The sequence below is a fragment of the Eurosta solidaginis genome, chromosome 1 (genome assembly GCF_040869045.1).
Source record: "Eurosta solidaginis isolate ZX-2024a chromosome 1, ASM4086904v1, whole genome shotgun sequence".
Taxonomy (NCBI): Eukaryota; Metazoa; Arthropoda; class Insecta; order Diptera; family Tephritidae; genus Eurosta; species Eurosta solidaginis.
Window position 1 is genome coordinate 115,599,637 of NC_090319.1, and position 19,519 is coordinate 115,619,155.

General features: G+C 37.8%; 1 protein-coding gene across 4 annotated transcripts in view; it reads right to left on the bottom strand.

The window, feature by feature from the left end:
- LOC137236741 (uncharacterized) overlaps positions 1 to 19,519 on the bottom strand; it is a 208,403-nt gene that overhangs the window by 143,877 nt on the left and 45,007 nt on the right. Inside the window, exon 1 of one of the 4 annotated variants that reach the window (XM_067759711.1) lies at positions 13,391 to 13,830. The exons of 1 other annotated variant lie outside the window; for it this stretch is intronic. In XM_067759711.1, coding sequence (XP_067615812.1) covers positions 13,391 to 13,413 — 23 coding nt within the window. In that variant the 5' untranslated portion in view covers positions 13,414 to 13,830. Of the gene's footprint in view, positions 1 to 7,394; positions 9,780 to 13,390; positions 13,831 to 19,519 lie in introns of those variants that run through there. 2 more of the 4 variants (XM_067759709.1, XM_067759710.1) reach the window with 2 other exon arrangements.

A 19,519-nucleotide genomic window follows, 5' to 3' on the forward strand; every position in this document is an offset into this window, starting at 1 on the left:
GGCGGTTGCTGCTGAATATTATGAAAAGTAAAGAAAAAACTTTATCATCTGTTAGATATTAAATAATGTGCAAGGCAGACATATTTTTATAGAATAAAGCCGCTCATCATTTCCTCATTTGAAAACCTATTATGTGTTCGGACTAAGTAAGTTTGATTATGTTTCTGTTGGAGATCGCATTTGTTGGGCTGCGAAATTTCTAATTACTAGAAAGCCACAAATTGCATTTTTCTCTATCGATTTATTAGTTATAAAGAGCCAAGCTACTTATATCATAAGTTAGTTTTCACCAGATCTGCTCGAATCAACGACTTAATAGTGCCAACTTATAACTATTTAACTTCTGCCCGGCTCTTCTTTGCTAATGCTATTTAAATGGAACTCTATTCCAGTACCTATTCGAAGTAGTCTTAATAAAAGCAACCTTAACTAGTAAGCAAAGCTAAGTTCGGGCTTAACCGAACATTACATACTCAGTTGAGAGCTTTGGAGACAAAATAAGAGAAAACACCATGTAGGAAAACGAACCTAGGGTAATCCTGGAATGTGTTTGCATGACATGGGTATCAAATGGAAGGTATTAAAGAGTATTTTAAAAGGGATTGGGCCATAGTTCTATAGGTGGACGCATTTTCGGGATATCGCCATAAAGGTGGACCAGGGGTGACTCTATATTGCGATTGTACGATATGGATATCAAATGAAAGATGCTAATGATTATTTAAAAGGGAGTGGGCCTTAGCTCTATAGGTGGACGCCTTTTCGAGATATCGCCATAAAGGTGGACCAGTGGTGACTCTAGAATGCGTTTGTATGATATGGGTATCAAATGAACAGTGTTAATGATTATTTAAAAGGGAGTGGGCCTTAGTTCTATAGGTGGACGCCTTTTCGAGATATCGCCATAAAGGTGGACCAGTGGTGACCCTAGGATGTGTTTGTACGATATGGGAATCAAATGAAAGGTGTTAATGAGTATTTTAAAAGGGAGTGGGTCTTAGTTCTATAGGTGGACGCCTTTTCGAAATATCGCCATAAAGGTGGGCCAGTGGTGACTCTAGGATGTGTTTGTACGATATGGGAATCAAATGAAAGGTGTTAATGAGTATTTTAAAAGGGAGTTGGTTTTAGTTCTATAGGTGGACGCCTTTTCGAGATATCGCCATAAAGGTGGACCAGTGGCGACTCTAGAAAGCGTTTGTACGATATGGGTATCAAATTAAAGGTATTAATGAGGGTTTTAAAAGGGAGTGACCCTTAGTTGTATGCGTGAAGGAGTTTTCGAGATATGGACCAAAATGTGGACCAGGGTCACCCAGAACATTATCTGTCGGGTACCGCTAATTTATTTATATATGTAATGCCACGAACAGTATTCCTGCCAAGATTCCAAGGGCTTTTGATTTCGCCCTGCAGAACTTTTTCATTTTCTTCTACTTAATATGGTAGGTGTCACACCCATTTTACCACGTTTTTTATAAAGTTATATTGTGCATCAATAAACCAATCCAATTACCATGTTTCATCCCTTTTTCATATTTGGTATAAAATTTTGGCGTTTTTTCATTTTTCGTAATTTTCGATATCGAAAAAGTGGGCGTGGTCAAAGTCGGATTTCGGCCATTTTTTATACCAAAATAAAACGAGTTCAAGTAAGTAAGGGAACTAAGTTTAGTAAAGATATATCGATTTTTGCTCAAGTTATCGTGTTAACGGCCGAGCGGAAGGACAGACGGTCGACTGTGTATAAAAACTGGGCATAGCTTCAACCGATTTCGCCCCTTCTCACAGAAAACAGTTATCGTCATAGAATCTATGCCCCTACCAAAATTCACAGGGATTGGTAAATTTTTGTTCGACTTATGGCATTAAAAGTATTCTAGACAAATTAAATGAAAAAGGGCGGAGCCACGTCCATTTTGAAATTTTCTTTTATTTTTGTATTTTGTTGCACCATATCATTACTGGAGTTGAATGTTGGCATAAATTACTTATATATTGTAAAGATATTCAATTTTTTGTTAAAAATTTATTTAAAAACTTTTTTTATAAGTGGGCGTATTCGTCATCCGATTTTGCTAATTTCTATTTAGCATACATATAGCAATAGGAGTAACGTTCCTGCCAAATTTCATCATAATATCTTCAACGACTGCCAAATTACAGTTTTGCAAAACTTTTTAATTACCTTCTTTTAAAAGTGGGCGGTGCCACGCCCATTATCCAAAATTGTACTAAATTTCTATTCTGCCCACCAGCGAAATCGGATGATAACCAAGCGTACTTTATATTATTATAAGTCCAACCAATTTTATATATGCAATAAAACTTATAATAAGGTTATACTATGGTACACCAATCCTTATTCAACGTCGTTACTATAACAGCTTATGTAAGCCTGATTTTGGGTGGGCTAATATATAAGCCTTATATAAAAGTAGTTTTTTTAAAAGGCCGTATGTAAGTAAGCCATATTTTTGTTGGTTCTAAGCGTTATAAAAAAGTTCTTATATTCTACCCCATGGCGTATAATAACTCCTTACGTAAGTTTTATTTTATATGAGCTATAAGCCTTACAAACAACGGTATCTTTCAAATAAATTACAAATATGCCTGTTGACATAAGTTCAGAAAAACAAGGAGTTATCCCATTCGTGTGGATGGGATTTGCAACGGGTCGAGTCGGTCGTTTTACGCATAGCATAGCTCTTTTGTCTACATGTGGACTTAGAAACCCAGTTAAATGTATCTGAAATAAAAAATTCAATTTCGTTCGGAAGTGGTTTCGAAGCAGATGAAACAGTCATAGAATCGAGTGGCAAACACACGGCACGAAAATGATATTAGGTTGATGTTGCCTTAATGAAGTTACTACGCCTCGATTTCTGCTAGCATAATGCCACATATAATGGCACAGATAATGTCCTTAGCCCCTCATATTTTTTAAATCTAGCCCAGGGGCGTGGTCCTTAACCATTTTTACTAGAAATATTTCCGGCTATATAGAGATTATGTATTCCCAGCTTTATTACGATATGTTAATTTTTCTTCGAGTTTTGGCTCCCAAAACATAGTCATAAAAGGGGCAGCTTCACGCACTTTTGAATTTTTTCCTTTTTTTTGTTATAAATCCACTTGGGAAAAGAAATGCTATTGATATAGAACTCTTTTATGCAAATATATATGTAGCTTGTTTTATTCGTCCACAACCCTTTTAAAACTCTTTTATATAAAAGTTGGTGTGGTCCTTAACCGATTTCGTTAATTTTTGAAGCATCGCTTATAGTAAAGGCAACATTTCGGGCGAATTTTGTTGATAGGTTTAACGGGCTTTGTAAAATTGATTTTGTCACAATTTTCAATTTTTTTTTTTCAAATTTTTATCAAGAGTCTCAGTACCAGCCCACACATCAAATTCCAACAGTCTAGATGTATTATTTACTAAATAATCAGGCTTTTTGTGTTTTCCAAAATGCTATATGTATCATCCGATTTCGCTCATTTTAAATAGCGATGGAAGCTGAGTGTCATGGAACCCACATACCAAACTTCAATAAAATATCTCATTATTTACTGCGCGGACAGACGGACGGACAAACTGACGGGCGGACATAGCTAATCAATTTTGTCACAATTTTCAATTTTTTTTTCAAATTTTTATCAAGAGTCTCAGTACCAGCCCACACATCAAATTCCAACAGTCTAGATGTATTATTTACTAAATAATCAGGCTTTTTGTGTTTTCCAAAATGCTATATGTATCATCCGATTTCGCTCATTTTAAATAGCGATGGAAGCTGAGTGTCATGGAACCCACATACCAAACTTCAATAAAATATCTCATTATTTACTGTGCGGACAGACGGACGGACAAACTGACGGGCGGACATAGCTAATCAATCCCTTTTTAAATCCTGAGCATTTTGATATATGGAAATCTATATTTATCTCGATTCGTTTATGCCGTTACGATCCACCGTTATGTTACCAAAGTTAATATACTCCTCGAGCAAAGCAGATGTAGCTTTGTATCCGCCGTCAGCAATGTAATCAGGCTTATTAGGAACGATTTATACTTTTTTTCTTTATTAATTGTGTATACGTATAATATAATACATATCCATTCTCAAAAAAAAAGTACATTTTTGTGCGAGAATTTACTTCATCTAATTTACAGTTTCCGCGTATACAGTTGTGCTGATAAGCTTATCAAAGATAGTAAAAGAATAATACATTAATTATAATAAATAAAAATAAGTTCTTGAATTAAAGGAAAAGAAAGGGTCTTATATATGGCGCGAAATGTATAACACAATTTTCTTTTAAGTATTATTTCCAGTCCGTTGAAAGGAATTTATTATAATTGAATTCTATTAAAATTGGGATTTCTTAAAATTTATTCGAGCTTTTGTTTTTTTGTTTTTTTTTTTTAATTTATTAAAATTACTTACTTACTTAATTGGCGCTTAACCGTCTGAACGGTTATGGCCGTCCAACAAGGCGCGCCAGTCGCTCCTTCGCTCCGCCAACCGGCGCCAATTGGTCACGCCAAGGGAGTTTAAATCGTTTTCCAGCTGGTCCTTCCAACGGAGTGGGGGCCGCCGTCTACCTCTGCTTCCATAGGCGGGTTCCAATAGAAACACTTTCTTGGCCGGAGCATCATCTTTCATTCGCATAACATGGCCTAGCCAGCGCAGCCGCTGCGTTTAAATTCGCTGGACTATGTTGATGTCTGCGTATAGCTCGTACAGCTCATCATCAAACCTTCTTCGGTACTCGCCATCGCCAACGCGTAGAGGTCCATAAATCTTTCGAAGAACTTTTCCCTCGAAAACTCCCAAAGCCACTTCATCTGCTGATGTCATGGTCCATGCTTCTGCCCCATATAGCAGGACGGGTACGATAAGTGACTTGTAGAGTATGATTTTCGTTCGCCGAGAGAGGACTTTACTTTTCAGTTGCCTACCTAGTCCAAAGTAGCATATATTGGCAAGATTGGTCCTTCGCTGGATTTCAGTGCTGATTTTGTTGCTAGTGTTGATGCTGGTTCCCAAATAAACGAAGCCTTTTACTATTTCGAAATTATGGCTGCCAACAGTAGCGTGGTTGCCAAGGCGCGTATGCGCTGACTCTCTGCTCGATGACAGCAGGTACTTCGTTTTGTCCTCATTCACCATCAAACCCATCTTTACCGCCTCTTTTTCCAGTTTGGAGTAAGTAGAACTAACAGCGCGGGTGTTCAGGCCGATGATATCAATATCGTCAACATACGCCAGTAATTGCACGCTTTTATAGAATATTGTTCAAGAGCGGTTAAGTTCTGCAGCTAGTATAATTTTCTCCAGCATCAAATTAAAGAAATCGCACGATAGGGGGTCACCCTGTCTGAAACCCCGTTTAGTTTCGAACGGCTCGGAGAGTTCCTTCTCAATTCTGACTGAGCTCATGCTGTTGCTCAACGTCATTTTGCACAGCCGTATAAGTTTTGCGGGGAAACCAAATTCCGACATAGCGGCATATAGGCAGCTCCTTTTCGTGCTTTCGAAGGCGGCTTTAAAGTCGACGGAGAGGTGATGTGTGTCGATTCTCTTTTCACGGGTTTTTTTTTTTTCAATATTTGGCGCATTGTGAAAATCTGGTCAGTGGTAGATTTACCAGGTCTGAAGCCGCACTGATAAGGTCCAATCAGCCGGTTCACTGTGGGCTTCAATCTTTCGCACAATACACTTGAAAGGACCTTATATGCGATATTAAAAAGGCTGATTCCACGATAGCTGGTACATTTTGCAGTATCCCCCTTCTTGTGAACTGGGCAAAGAGCACTTAGATTCCAACCGTCGGGCATGCACTCGTCCGCCCATATTTTGCTAAGAAGCTGCTGCATTCGCCTTACCAACTCCTCGCCGCCGTACTTGAATAACTCCGCATGCAATCCATCAGCGCCCACGGCCTTGTTGTTTTTCAATCTGGTTGTTGCTATTCTAACTTCGTCATAATCGGGCGGGGGGACATATATTCCATCATCATCGATTGCGGGATCGGGTTCTTCATCTCTGCGCGGTGAAAAGCTGCCTCCATTTAGGAGAGCAGAGAAGTGTTCCCTCCATAATCTAAGCACTTTATTAAAATTGGTCGATGCCGAAATCATAGCTTTGAAGTAAGAGCATTATCACATTTTTCTTAAAGGCATTAATATTTAGACATGCTCTGACTTGTTCCGGCAATTTATTGAAGAGTCTGACACCATAATTGCGAATAGAGTTTGCACTTTTCCCGGTTCGGAAGAAATGTAGCACATCGCAGACTATATACCGATCGATCTATTATATTGAGTTATGTGTTGTGCTTTATCAAGTTATTTTTAATTTTGAAAACTACTAAAAGTGTTTGTAAGATACATATTTTTTAATGTCTAGCCTGTTCTCATAAAGGCTTGTAGTGGAAGTTCTTATTGGTAAGGACAGTATATTCTTTATTACTTTGTTTTGTAAACGCTGAAGTTCGTTTATTTTATATTCTGCACACCGATTCTAAATTGGATTTAAATAGCTGATCTGCGACATGAAATACGCGTTGTATGTTGTGTTTATATTTTTGTATGATGCAAAGTTAAAGGGAATTAGTTTCAGTTTTAAGTTATTTATTTGCTCGCTCCAGTTTAAGTTGGAGTCGAACCAAATGCCTAAGTATTTAAGCCTTTCTACCCTACAAATCCTGACATTGTTAAACATGATCCCGGAAAATTCATTAATATCCGGCACTGGTTTGAAATTTTTAAAAATTATAAAATTAGTTTTTGAGAGATTTATTTTAAGCATATTTGTGTCGAACCACCGTCTAATTTTTTCTAAGTTTTTCTATACTTGTGACTAGTTGTTCAAACGAGTTTTCTGCATACATAATGCTACCGTCATCTGCGTAGAACTGCGGCGTACCGTGAAGATTAAAAAGTTTTATTACGTTGTTTATGTATATAAGCAAACAAGTAGCTGCCAATTTACAGCCTTGTGGAACTCCTGTTTTGATTTTTTTCACACTTTTTACGTTATTTACCTCGACATATTGTTCCCTACCTACTAAAAAACTTTCAAATATTTTAATTCCAATTTGATCTATACCTAATTCAGCTAGTTTCCGGATCATTATGTACAGGTTTACGGAGTCGAATGCTTTCGATAGGTCAATTTGCCCCCGATTTCCTATCACAAAGTATTGTGGCGGCCAAGGCAAAAATATTTTTTTAAGTAGTGTGAAGGTGATACGATATTTCACGAAAACTATTAGTTTTCTCATTATTTTAGCACAACCCATCGTTGTTAAGAACTTGGAAAAAATAATCATTATAAATACGTATATATGTACATATCATTATATATAGTATATTAATAAATTACCTGCTGCTGAGCTTGTAATGAGCGAGGCGTCTTCGTTCTCGTAGCATATTGTTGCGTTAGGTTCCCCACAAAATGTGCGAATAAAAACAAAACGGAGAGAAACCAATAGCAACCAAAAAGAAGAATATAAAAATTAAAAAGAAATAAAAACAAAACAGGGAAAGTGTGCAAACGAAAACAAATAACCAAACGATCAAACAAACGTTACATATTTGGACGAATAGTGGACGATTGGGTATTTGAAATTAATGGGACAGGAATAAATAACAATGGCAAATCCAAAGTAAATATTTATTAGGATCAGTACGAACAATAAAGCAGCGTTGTAAAAAGGTAGAGAGAAAGAAGAAAATTTAAAATTGTATGTAAGAAAAATTTGTTTAAATTTTTTTTTTACACATTTATATGTACATATTGTGGACTGTTTATAAATGCTTAAATTGTTTTTTTATTTAGTCTCATGGCTATGTGTTTGTTTCATTTTTCTTGCTTTGTTTAGATGAGTTTACGATGAGTTTACAAAAAATTACATATTCATTGAGACATTCAGTTTTGCCATGTGCGTTCAAGTTTTGAATAAAAGTTTAAATTAATTCTTGTATTTTGCTATTAATTTCAACTGACTTCGTTAACATGTGATAGCAATGTCAACAGGATGTGCATATGTATAAAGTTTGGCATAATGAGTTGTTCATTCGTTTTAAATATTTTTTCATACATGTATGTATTATTTAGACTAGTATGATTTGTTTCACTGTTGGATATTGAAATCGAGCTCATATTTTTCATAATTCTCTTGAAACAGGGTCAACTGTTTCGTTTTGGTAGAAAAAAAAAACAACTTCGATTTAAGCATTAATTGTATTCACAAAAAAATTAAAAAAAAAACAGGAAATAAAAAATTAAATAGGAAAATTCCATCATCCTAGAAGAAAGCGTAGAACATTTTATTTAGACTCAGTTTAGATACCGTTAATCTTAGAGATTGCCATATGGAAGCCGGTTATTATAAAGATCTTGCGTCCAGGACAAAAAATAGAACAATGAAGCTTTTTAGGGCATAATTCTGATAGCGAACGATAGCTCAGACAAACGACTCATCTCTAAGCGATTTCGTCTAACAATGGTAAAAACCGCACTTTGTGATGAAGTTCAATATAAAAACCAAAATAATGTAAATTTCATCCCTAATAAGTGCTGAAAATCCTATTCTAAAATAGATTTTAATTTATAATAGGGATGATCCATTGTCACGGGTGGGACAATTTTACACAATGTTTCATCTTAAGATATGTTATGCAAATTATAATAAATTGTATAAATGTCACGCGTGGAACAAAAAAAAAACACTGTCCATTAGTAAAGTTATATGTTATAACAACTCTTCGAATAAATGTAACCAGCTTGTTTTGTTTAAATACTTTTAGTTTGGGGAACCCAATAGCGTTAGGTTGGGTTGAACTGGCCGGTCAATAAAGACCTCACATAGACTGTGTGCCTAGTATAACCAGAATTTGTTTGACGACCAAACGGAAGTGCCCCAGTCAGGTGTAAGGACTTATGTTGTAGAGTAACTCTGTCTTCTTAGCAAATACGAGAAGTATTCCTGGGCCTAACTTAATTGCTGCCTCGAGATCTGGTAACTCTGCCGCCACTAATAGCTGGAGCCTTGACCTGGCGGGCGCAGGACATGAACACATAACGTGCTCAACAGTTTTCTTCTGCAGCTCGCTCTTCCTACATCTGCTGTTACTAATGAGGCCTAACTTATAATTACATGACGCCAAAAGGCAATTTACAGTTAGTATGCCATCGTGAGCTTTAAGTATTCTCTCTTCAGAGATTTGAGCCTCTTCGTTAGTCTAATATCGTGTGCTTTGCAAGGAAGCCATGCTGATGATTGGCAAGTTGAAAATTTGCATTAAAATATGGAAGCAAAATGGCTTCAAGTGTCTTGGCTACTGCCGATAAGAGAGATATCGGACGATAAGAATCTCCTATGTTAGCTGGTTTCCCAGGCTTTAATATCGGAACCACCTTTACCGTTCTCAATTTTTCGGGGATGGCGAAAGTTGGTAGGGACAAGTTGAAGACATGTGCTAAATATTTGAAACCCTCTTTACCTAGGTCTTAAGCATCGGCATGGCTAAGCCGTATGGACCCACTGCTTCAGATGGTTTAACATGACCTAAGGTATCCTCAACCTCTTTGGCGGTGATGGTAATTGGGAACGCGCTGTATTTGTGCGCGTCTGTTGGCCCGCCTAACTTTGGCAACCGTAGAATGCATTACATATTGTCGGCAAAAAGCGATCGCGCATTTTTTCGCGTCCGACAGCACTTTATCGCCAGAGGCGATGGAGATTTTGTCATTTGCTTAGACGGATTCGATAGTGACTTTACGGTGGATCGAAGCTTACCCACACCGTCAGAGAGGTAACAATTCTTTAAATGTTCGTCCGATTTTGGCCGCTTGTGGTCATTCACAAGCAATCTGATGCGTTGGTTTATATCCCTTATTAGGGGGTGGCCGGATTTCCGGCATTCTTCCGGCGGGAATAAAAGGGGACGAGGCGGATTCGATGACCTTGCAGAAAGCACTTTCCCCTTGGCGGGCATCATTCGGGATAGGGAAAGCGAGGGTCTGTAAAGGATTTGTAATCATCCCACTTTCCTTTCTTAACGTTGATGAAAGTGCAGTTCTCAGTAATCATGAAGTCGGCAGACCGCTCATGCGAAAGGAAATGTTACCATCGGCTGCCAGTTGACGCAGTTTACTAGTCCTGCGCTTACGATGGATATATCTGGCGATCTGTGACAGCTGCCTACCATACGATTGGGGCGTCTTCGTTTATTGTCGTTTCCTCTATTTTGTCCGCTGTCCACCTGTAGGTTAGAATGCTATAGATCGTGATGGGCATTGAAATCGCCCAATCGCGATTATCGCCAGTGAGTAGTGCGATCAACAGGGGACAGGAGGGATGTAGATGTAGATGATTTCTAAGTTTATATCGCCTGATGGGACATATATGCCTTGACGTTCCCGGACACTATCCCTGCTGCCGATGTTGGGATCGAATAGATTACACTGCACTGAATATTGGATGATAAACGCGGGACCGCCTCCATTTCCGCTCTCGCGATCTTTTCTGTGGACGTTATACCCAGAGCAGGTCTGCAGAGCAGATCTTGCTGTGAGTTTGGTCTTTTGAATCAAAGCAATTCGGATGTTATGCCGATTCATATAATCAACTATCTCCGTGATCTTCCCAATTAACCCATGGCAGTTTAACTGCATAATTCTGAAGTGCAACGGGGAAGACGTCGTCACTCTAGGGGTTAGTGACGGGTGACTACGCCTGAGTTGAGGGAAATGTTTTGTATTATCCCCTTGTAAACCACACTTCAAGTGTTTTTATTTGGAAATTTGTATTTCCCCTTTTTATATCCAGCCGTACTTGTACGCAGGGTTTTATAACTTTGATTGGATAACGGTTGGTTGTACAGGTAAGAATAGAACCATATATATATATATATATATATATATATATATATATATATATATATGTATTATTGCGCAGCCTTATAACACTATTAACCGCACAAAGCAAACAACAACAGCGTTTCAAGTGCACAGCTTCGGTTTCATCCGAACTTAGACTTTCTTAGTTGTTATTATTCATTTTCTTTATACAATTTTTCAGATATCTGTGCTGCAACCATAAATTTGTACTTGTAGTATTCAAGAAATGCCCAAGAAATCTTTGCTTGCTTCAATTAATGCACGCAGGGGGCATTTCGAAAGCGGATGTTGAGAGAATATGAATAATGAAATTGAAAAATATATATTTTCAAATAAAATAACCTCACTTTGGCCTACCAGGGGAAAATTAAAAAAATTCTTGAGCGTTTTCTTATGACCTGGATGCCGCTGTTTAACAAAAAAAATTTGGTGTAACACCATGTAATCGGAAACACAGTTATGTATCAATAAATTCTTATTAAACACATTTCGAACTTTATTTTTCAAATCAAAACACAAATAAAGTTTTGTTATTTTAAATAGTTCAATTCTTGGGCTAATTTCTAAAGCACTGAAAGAGTTTTATAAATTTGATAGGAAGGAGGATAAACCTCAATTTTTGGTCTAACAAATTGTTGCAAAATAAATTTATATATTTGAAGGAATGGGCTTTATTTTTGCTTAAAATTTTTGATTCGAGATAATTCACTTTACTATGGAAAAATCATTCAGCCAAATACTAAACAAAAATATACTTTTCCGTTAGTGGAATATACATATATTTGTTTCGTGTTGTTTCACTTAAAATTCAAAAATCAAAACATTTTCTATGAGAAAAGCTGCTGTAACGCTGAATTCAATCACTTTACTACCTACTGACTGACAAGTAAGCGTGCAGAATTTGTAAAACAAAGATGCTAAGACAACTACTTCTGGGAAATTTTTTTCATTGCGTTGTATATACATAGCTAATGTCTTTAATCCGTTATTAAAATATATCTCGAAAAACGAAAATTAATAAAACGAGCGATACGATACGTAAACACAATTTTTTAAGCTACTAATTTTCCACTTATTTCTGCCAAACGAAACATGACCATTAACCATATATATAATACTTCTATATCAATACCTTCCCATCTTCCTAATGTGCAAATTTTCTGTCAATCATTATTTGCTGAAACTGTGCAAATGTATGTTCTGCGCATGCGCGGGCTTTGTTAGTGTTAGTGAATTGTAGTAGCGTATGCAAAAAAAGTATTAAAGGGGTAAACGGGTCATTATCCCCTTTACCCAACTTCTGCATACTAATTGTTATAAAATCTCAGTTTAGTCGATTAAACAATGAAAAGGCCAACAAATATAATACAAGGCTTAATATATTTATTATTTAAATACGGGCTGCAGCCATTAAAGTACATTATTTACATAAATAGTAAAAAAAAACAAGGCGAAGAATTCATATTTTTGAAATGAAAAAAATTCAAAAATATATGTATAAAAATATACTTATACATACATTCGTAGTTGACAGTTGGCATTATTTGCTTTTTTTGTCGCTTTGGGCTCATTTACATACGTATATCTGCGCACTCAGCACAAATCGGTAATGCTATTATGCGGAGTTCTTAATACAAAAAATTTTATAATACTAATGGAAAACAAAAGCTTACTTTTTCATTTGGAGAACGAAATATTGTAAATTAATATTGATAGAAGCAAGGCGGCTTGTTGAAATATACATTTATTTAAGCCCCTTTTTTACAAAAATTTAACGACAGCCTTGAGATTTTGTCTCCTTCCCTCGTTGTATATCTGTACTGTAATGTTTGACAGGCTGCACAGTTCAGTAGTATTGATATAGAAGTATTACATATATGCCATTAACACGACTTTCAAAGCCTACTGCGCAAATACTGTTACTGCTACATATCTGTAATTTTCAACTCCTCTTAATATAAACGTACTCTTAAATATTTTAAGATATCAAGAATTTTTTGTTATAAAAATTATGAATTGAAGCCCAAAAAAGAACCAGATTTCGGACAATGTGCACTGGCCCGAACATATCAATGTCCCACGAATACCATGGTCATCTTGGAATGAAATTGTGTGCAGCCCGATAATGCAAAAAAGCCCCTTTCTAATGCAAAACGCATTACGTTCCATAAGAATATTCTACAAAGCTGCTAAATCATTAAATATTTAAAACTAAATGCCTAATTTTAATTCATTTTCTGGAATACTTGCCCATATGCAGCCGGCTAAACGGATAGGTGAGAACGTATCGGATATCCATTAGCACTACAGGAAATTGAGTGGTACTTTCAGTTTCAAATCTATGTAGGAAACTCACCTCCCCAGAGTTTAAAAACAATCTAACCACGCTATGTAATGCATACATATCTTATATATGTATGTATTAATATTTATAAAACTATACATACATATGTACATTTTTAGGAACAACTTACTCCGTATCGTAAAAATAGCTCATAAAGAGACGCTTTTTTTAAACACTTCTAGTATATTTGCAATTGCACTAATTTATGTATGTATGGCTTTGTTGACGCGGCCGGGCGTCTTTATGCTTCAACGTACATTTAGTTATCTACATACATATGTATGTACTCCTCATACTTTCCTGTATGCACACACAGAACATTGTCACTTTCACTTAACGGAGTTCACATTTTGTACTTAACAATTTAATAATACGAATGCATGCATGTATGCGTTTAGGTGAACATACTTTAAATATATTTGTATTCTTAATAAATATTTATACGTTTTACAAAGGTATGTTGAGCATTCCATATGTCTTTGATCTCGATAAACAGACACATACAACAATCGAACTATAAATGCGATGCGTCAGTATATACATATGTACACCTCTCGGTGGGCGTGCGCTGACTGCAGCATGTTGGCCTGCCGGGAGGCATTTAATTGTACATGAGCGGAATACATGTGGCTTATGTTGATTGAAAAATAAAATTTTAAATCAATTTTTTTGTTTAGTTTATATACACGATCTCAAAATTTAATATCGGTCTAAAAAATATCTCATATTTAAAAAATTTAATTCCTCATTTCAAGATTAAGAATTAGTAAAAATATGTACATATATACACAGGTGAAAACCAAATGAAAACCGCTGCGGAACTGAAGCTAACAGGTGAACGCGTTCGATCATACTATGAGTAGCAATTAAAAGACTTCGTGTGAGCATATTAATTTGCTAGGTGGCACGCCAATGTGGCAAGTGTCGGTGCAAAAACACTTCCGAGAGTCTTATGCGTCAATGCGAACGTAGGATATATGAACAAAATAAGCTCACGCCTGGCAACATCACCCGCAGACGGTCAGTCTCTTGTACACCACGCGCACTCCATAACACCGGAACGACAGAATAGAAGCTGCGCAATAAGTGGAAACAATGCCAACAAATTGCTTCTCTGACGCACAGTGTAACTTCGCAAAAAAGTAGAGAGGTAAGATTTTTCAAACCTAGTTTTCCATATTTTTCCTGATAAGAGATGAATGGGCATTTCGAAAAAGCTATTACGATTTCACTGTTTTGTATATAGCATGCTGGGTTAATCGGAGAAGTTGTATATATATGTGTCTGTTAGTAGGTAGCATTTCTTAATAAAAATATAAAAAAAAATAAATGTAAGGCGCGATAACCTCCGAAGAGATCTAAGGCCGAGCTTCTCTTCCAATTTGCGTCGTGCTCCTCTTGATTTTCCCTACAAATTGGCCGGAGGGGACCTACATGTTTTATGCCGACTCCGAACGGCATCTGCAAGGCAGATGAGTTTTCACTGAGAGCTTTTCTTAATAATAATCTTAAAAATAACAAGTAAGGACGGGACTGTCTTCGGATGTACTGAAGACTTTATACCATTCATGAATGGAGCTGAGCAATAATCTTATCCCATTCGTAATATCCCAATAATCGGCTATATAAAATGTGTAATATATAAAGAACAGATATATGTACATACATAAGCGACATTTTCGGTATATATGAAATAAATAAAAATCCGTAATCCTCACACAAAGTTTCACGTTTCTTGTTGCCTGAGTGAGAAAGCCGTGACCACGAATCTCTTATCTAAACTATAGGTTGCATGGGATGTGTACTAGTTAAATGACATATCTATAGGATTTTTTCATTCAACAATACATGACATATATATGTAATCATTTGGTGACATTTGAAGCTTATAGCTGCTAAAATGTGGCAGAACTATCGGTTGTATGATGTATGCCATATATACGACCGATCACTACGATTTTTCAGACAACAGTCAATGTATGTAATATGTAGTAGTCATTTTGTGAAATACGAATTCTATAGCTCTTGAAATGAGACAGAAATTGCCAAGAGTTTCTTATCTTAACAATCGGTTGTAGGATATATATATGTACTATGTATGCTACAGATCTCTATGATTTTATGATATACAACAAAACATTCAGCACATGCAAACGTTTGGTGACATTTGAAGGTTCTAGGTGTTAAAAACGGGCGGAAATTACGAAGAGCTCCTGATCCCAACAACCGGTTGTATGGAATATATACTTATATACAACCGATCCCTAAGATTTTTTAGCCAACAATACATGCCATATACGAAAGCATCCGGTGCAGTATGAAGTTAATATCTCATAAATTGAGGAAGATATGACAAAAACCCCAGTTTTTGAATAATCGGATGTATGGTGGATAGATATATAGTGGTCCGATCTGGCCGGTTTCGACAAACGTCCAGGTAGACATCTAGATATACCTGCTCACCTAATTTTATCAAGATATCTCAAAAATTGAGAAACTAGCTTTCGTTTAACCAGACAGACGTGCATGACTAAATTAAAAGCTTTTGATACGGTCAACCATGGCACGTTACTGCAAGACCTGGAAGGGCATACCCTTCCCCCATGTCTTAAAAGGTGGACCGCAAATTATCTGGGTGGTCGGCAGGCATCGGTGCAATTTAGAAACGAAACATCAAAACCAAGAAGAATTAAACAAGGGGTGCCACAGGGTGGTGTCCTATCCCACTTTTGTTTAATTTCTACATATCTAAGCTACCTTCGCCACCAGAAGGAGTTACTATCGTTTCCTACCCCGATGACTGCACAATAATGGCCACAGGGCCAGGCCCACAGATCGATGAGCTTTGCAACAGAATAAACAGCTACCTCACTGATGCCTCCAGTTTTTCGCCTCGCGAAACCTGGCATTATCACCGACTAAATCCTCCGCGACCTTATTTACAACATGGACGTCCCAAATGTCGACCATTTTGAACATCCACGTCGATGGCATTACGCTACCGACTGTCCTACACCCCAAAATCTTGGGTGTGGCGTTTGATCAGGATCTACATTTTGGTGAGCACGCAGCCGCAATTGTTCCGAAAATCCAGAGCCGTAATAAAATCCTGAAATCCCTTGCAGGCAGTACTTGGGGAAAATACAAAGTAACGCCCATTACAAAGCAATTGGCCAGCCAATTGCATGCTACGCGTCCCCTATATGGTCCCCAAGCCTAAAAATTACTCACTGGAAGAAGCAACAGGCCTGCCAAAATACTGCTCTTAGAACCGCCAAGGCTGTCTTCTTATGTCCCCAGAACACCATCTACATAATGAGGTGAGAACACTCACCATCAGGGAGAGAAATGAGATGCTAACCAAACAGTTCCTGTTGAATTCCTAGAAATCTGGGCACCCCAATAGACATCTGATTGATGAGCCAATACCTCCTAGGGGCATTTTGAGGAAATACGGCACCTGAGAACTCAGCCGTATGAAGCAAAAAACACAAGCAGGTCCTCAGTGAACTCCACAAACAGAGTTTTATGCCATGAATTGCCCAGTGAATCCAGTACTCAAAGGACAGTACCCAAATTTGCGGAAGAGAAACGCATACTCCCCAGGGAAACGCGAGTCGCTCTAGCTCAACTTCGTTCTGGATACTGTAACAGGCTAAACTCTTACCTATCCAGAATCAACCCCGACATACAAAATGTATGCCCCGCTTGCAATGTGACCCCACATGACACCAACCATCTCTTTAATTGTAATGTGGAACCAACGCCTGTAACGCCCCTTTCATTATGGTCCACCCCTGTTGAAACAGCAAGTTTCCTTGGACTCACGTTAGAGAACATTGATTACAATTTGTGATCGGTCGCATCTATTAGGTGGGGCGAAGCACTGCTACAACAAAAACAACAACTAAATTAAAGCTAAGGCCACACTGAGCTGCACTACAATGCGCTGCAAAATATTCTTCGCATGTATTCTCATGAAGCAATTCTCACCTAACGGCTGCAGCAGTGCGCGGCGCGGCCATGTTGATCAAATAGGCAATAAATAATAGTTTAAAAAAACTAAAAAAACACGCTTTTATAGCTAACCGAACTAAAAAAGAGAAAATAATTTACCATTAAAAAGAGTTTATATAACAGTAGTAGAAGGCCAGACAATCATTTATAGTTAATCACCTCAAACTAAAATTGTAATAAAATTTAAGTTATTAACAGAATAATTTAATTCAGATTAAAAAGCGTGGGGTGCATTTGACTACATTTCATATCTTTCCTCTCAGATAGTTGCCAATAGAATGATTGTAAAATTCAATATCAAGCACCCCACGCTTTTTACTGTGAATTAAATTAATATGTTAATAACTTAAAATTTATTATAATTTTAGTTTGAGGTGATTAACTATAAATGATTGTCTGACCTTCTACTACTGTTATATAAACTCTTTTTAATGGAAAATTATTTTCTCTTTTTTAGTTCGGTTAGCTATAAAAGCGTGGTTTTTTAGTTTTTTTAAACTATTATTTATTTTTAATTTTTTAGTTCAAGTAATTTTAAAAGTTTTAGTCGTGAGTGATGAAACCTCGAAACGCCAGCGGTCCATGGATCAATCCAACCCCACGGCACCGAAAAGGGCCAAGACGAAGGGAGGCTGGACGCGGTCTTTCGCCGAAATTGCAAGGGTCGGCAGTTCATTGGCATTATAGACGAGAGCAGCGAAGAAGGCAGGATCCCGAAACAAGAGTGGAAGTGGATCGAGGCCGCGCTCGCTACGGTGGCCGTTAAGGTTAAGAAAGACAACCCTGGTCCACATCCATCTTACACCGATGCAGGGTGCTTCCAGGGCAATGTCAAGCTTATTGCCTGTGACGACGCCAGGTCGGTAAACCTCTATAGGGCCGCCGTGACGCTGATAGGCGTGGTATATCCGGGCGCGCGCCTCAAGGCAGTGGATGCGCGTGATATCCCCTCACGACCAACGGCTAGAAACTGGGTTCCAGGGACGCCAACGGACCCAGCTGACATTCTGGAGCTGCTCCCGGAGTACAACTCGCCACAGGTTGGAAGTCAACCCGGATAAAACCGAGCTTGTCCTCTTCACGAGGAGGTACAAATTACCAAATCTTACACCGCCAAGAATTGGGGGTACGTTCTTAGCGTTTAGCGATCAGGTCAAGTATTTGGGAGAAATTCTGGATAGGAAGCTATTATGGAGTGACCATATAGTGGAGCGATCCAAGAAGGCAGCAGCAGAGCTGTTCACCTGCAAGAAAGCAATCGGCACCTCCTGGGGATTCTCCCCTAAGGTGACCTACTGGATTTACACAGGCATTGTGCGCCCGATTCTTCTTTATGGTGCCTTGGTCTGGTGGCCTGCACTAGCTAAAACTACCTATCTTAAAATGCTTCAAAAGGTGCAACGGAGTTCGGAGCTCTGCATTACCGGGGCTCTCGGCTCCACTCCATATTCCGTTACATAAATACATGGATACATAGATACATAGATAGATACAGGCCAAGCTACAAAGTTTCAATCACACTTATGGCCATTCAGAGTGGTAATAAGGCCAATTGACCTTATGTCACCACACCATCACATTAATGCATTGTCATCGAGCCTTGATACCTTTGTAAAGTGTCAATCAAACTTATGGCTATTCAAGGTGGTAATAAGGCCAAGTGATCTTATGGCCGTTGACCTTATGTCACCAAACCATCACATTAATGCATTGTCATCGAGCCTTGATACGTGTGCAAAGTTTCAATCAAACTTATGACCATGCAAAGTGGTAATAAGGCCAATCGACCTTATGGCCGTTGACCTTATGTCCACCATACTAATGCATTGTCATCGAGCCTTGATACGTGTGCAAAGTTTCAATCAAACTTATGGCCATTCAAAATGGTAATAAGGCCAATTTACCTTATGGCCGTTGACCTTATGTCACCACACCATCACATCAATGCATTGTCATCGGTCCTTGATACGTGTGCAAAGTTTCAAATTAATCAGACTTCTAGAAACTGGTGAAAATTAAGCTCAAAGATTCCGTTACATACATAGATAGATACAGGCCAAGCTAATATAAAAGCGTGTTAAAAAAGTGAAGCGCAGTGTAGTGCAGCTCAGTGTGGCCTTAGGTTAAACCACATTTTTAACATGATCAATTTGGTATACTTATTGGTCTTCTCGTTTAAGGACTTACAATTTTTAGATTTTTGACAAACGTAATATACCATTTCATTTTCATGAAAGGTATT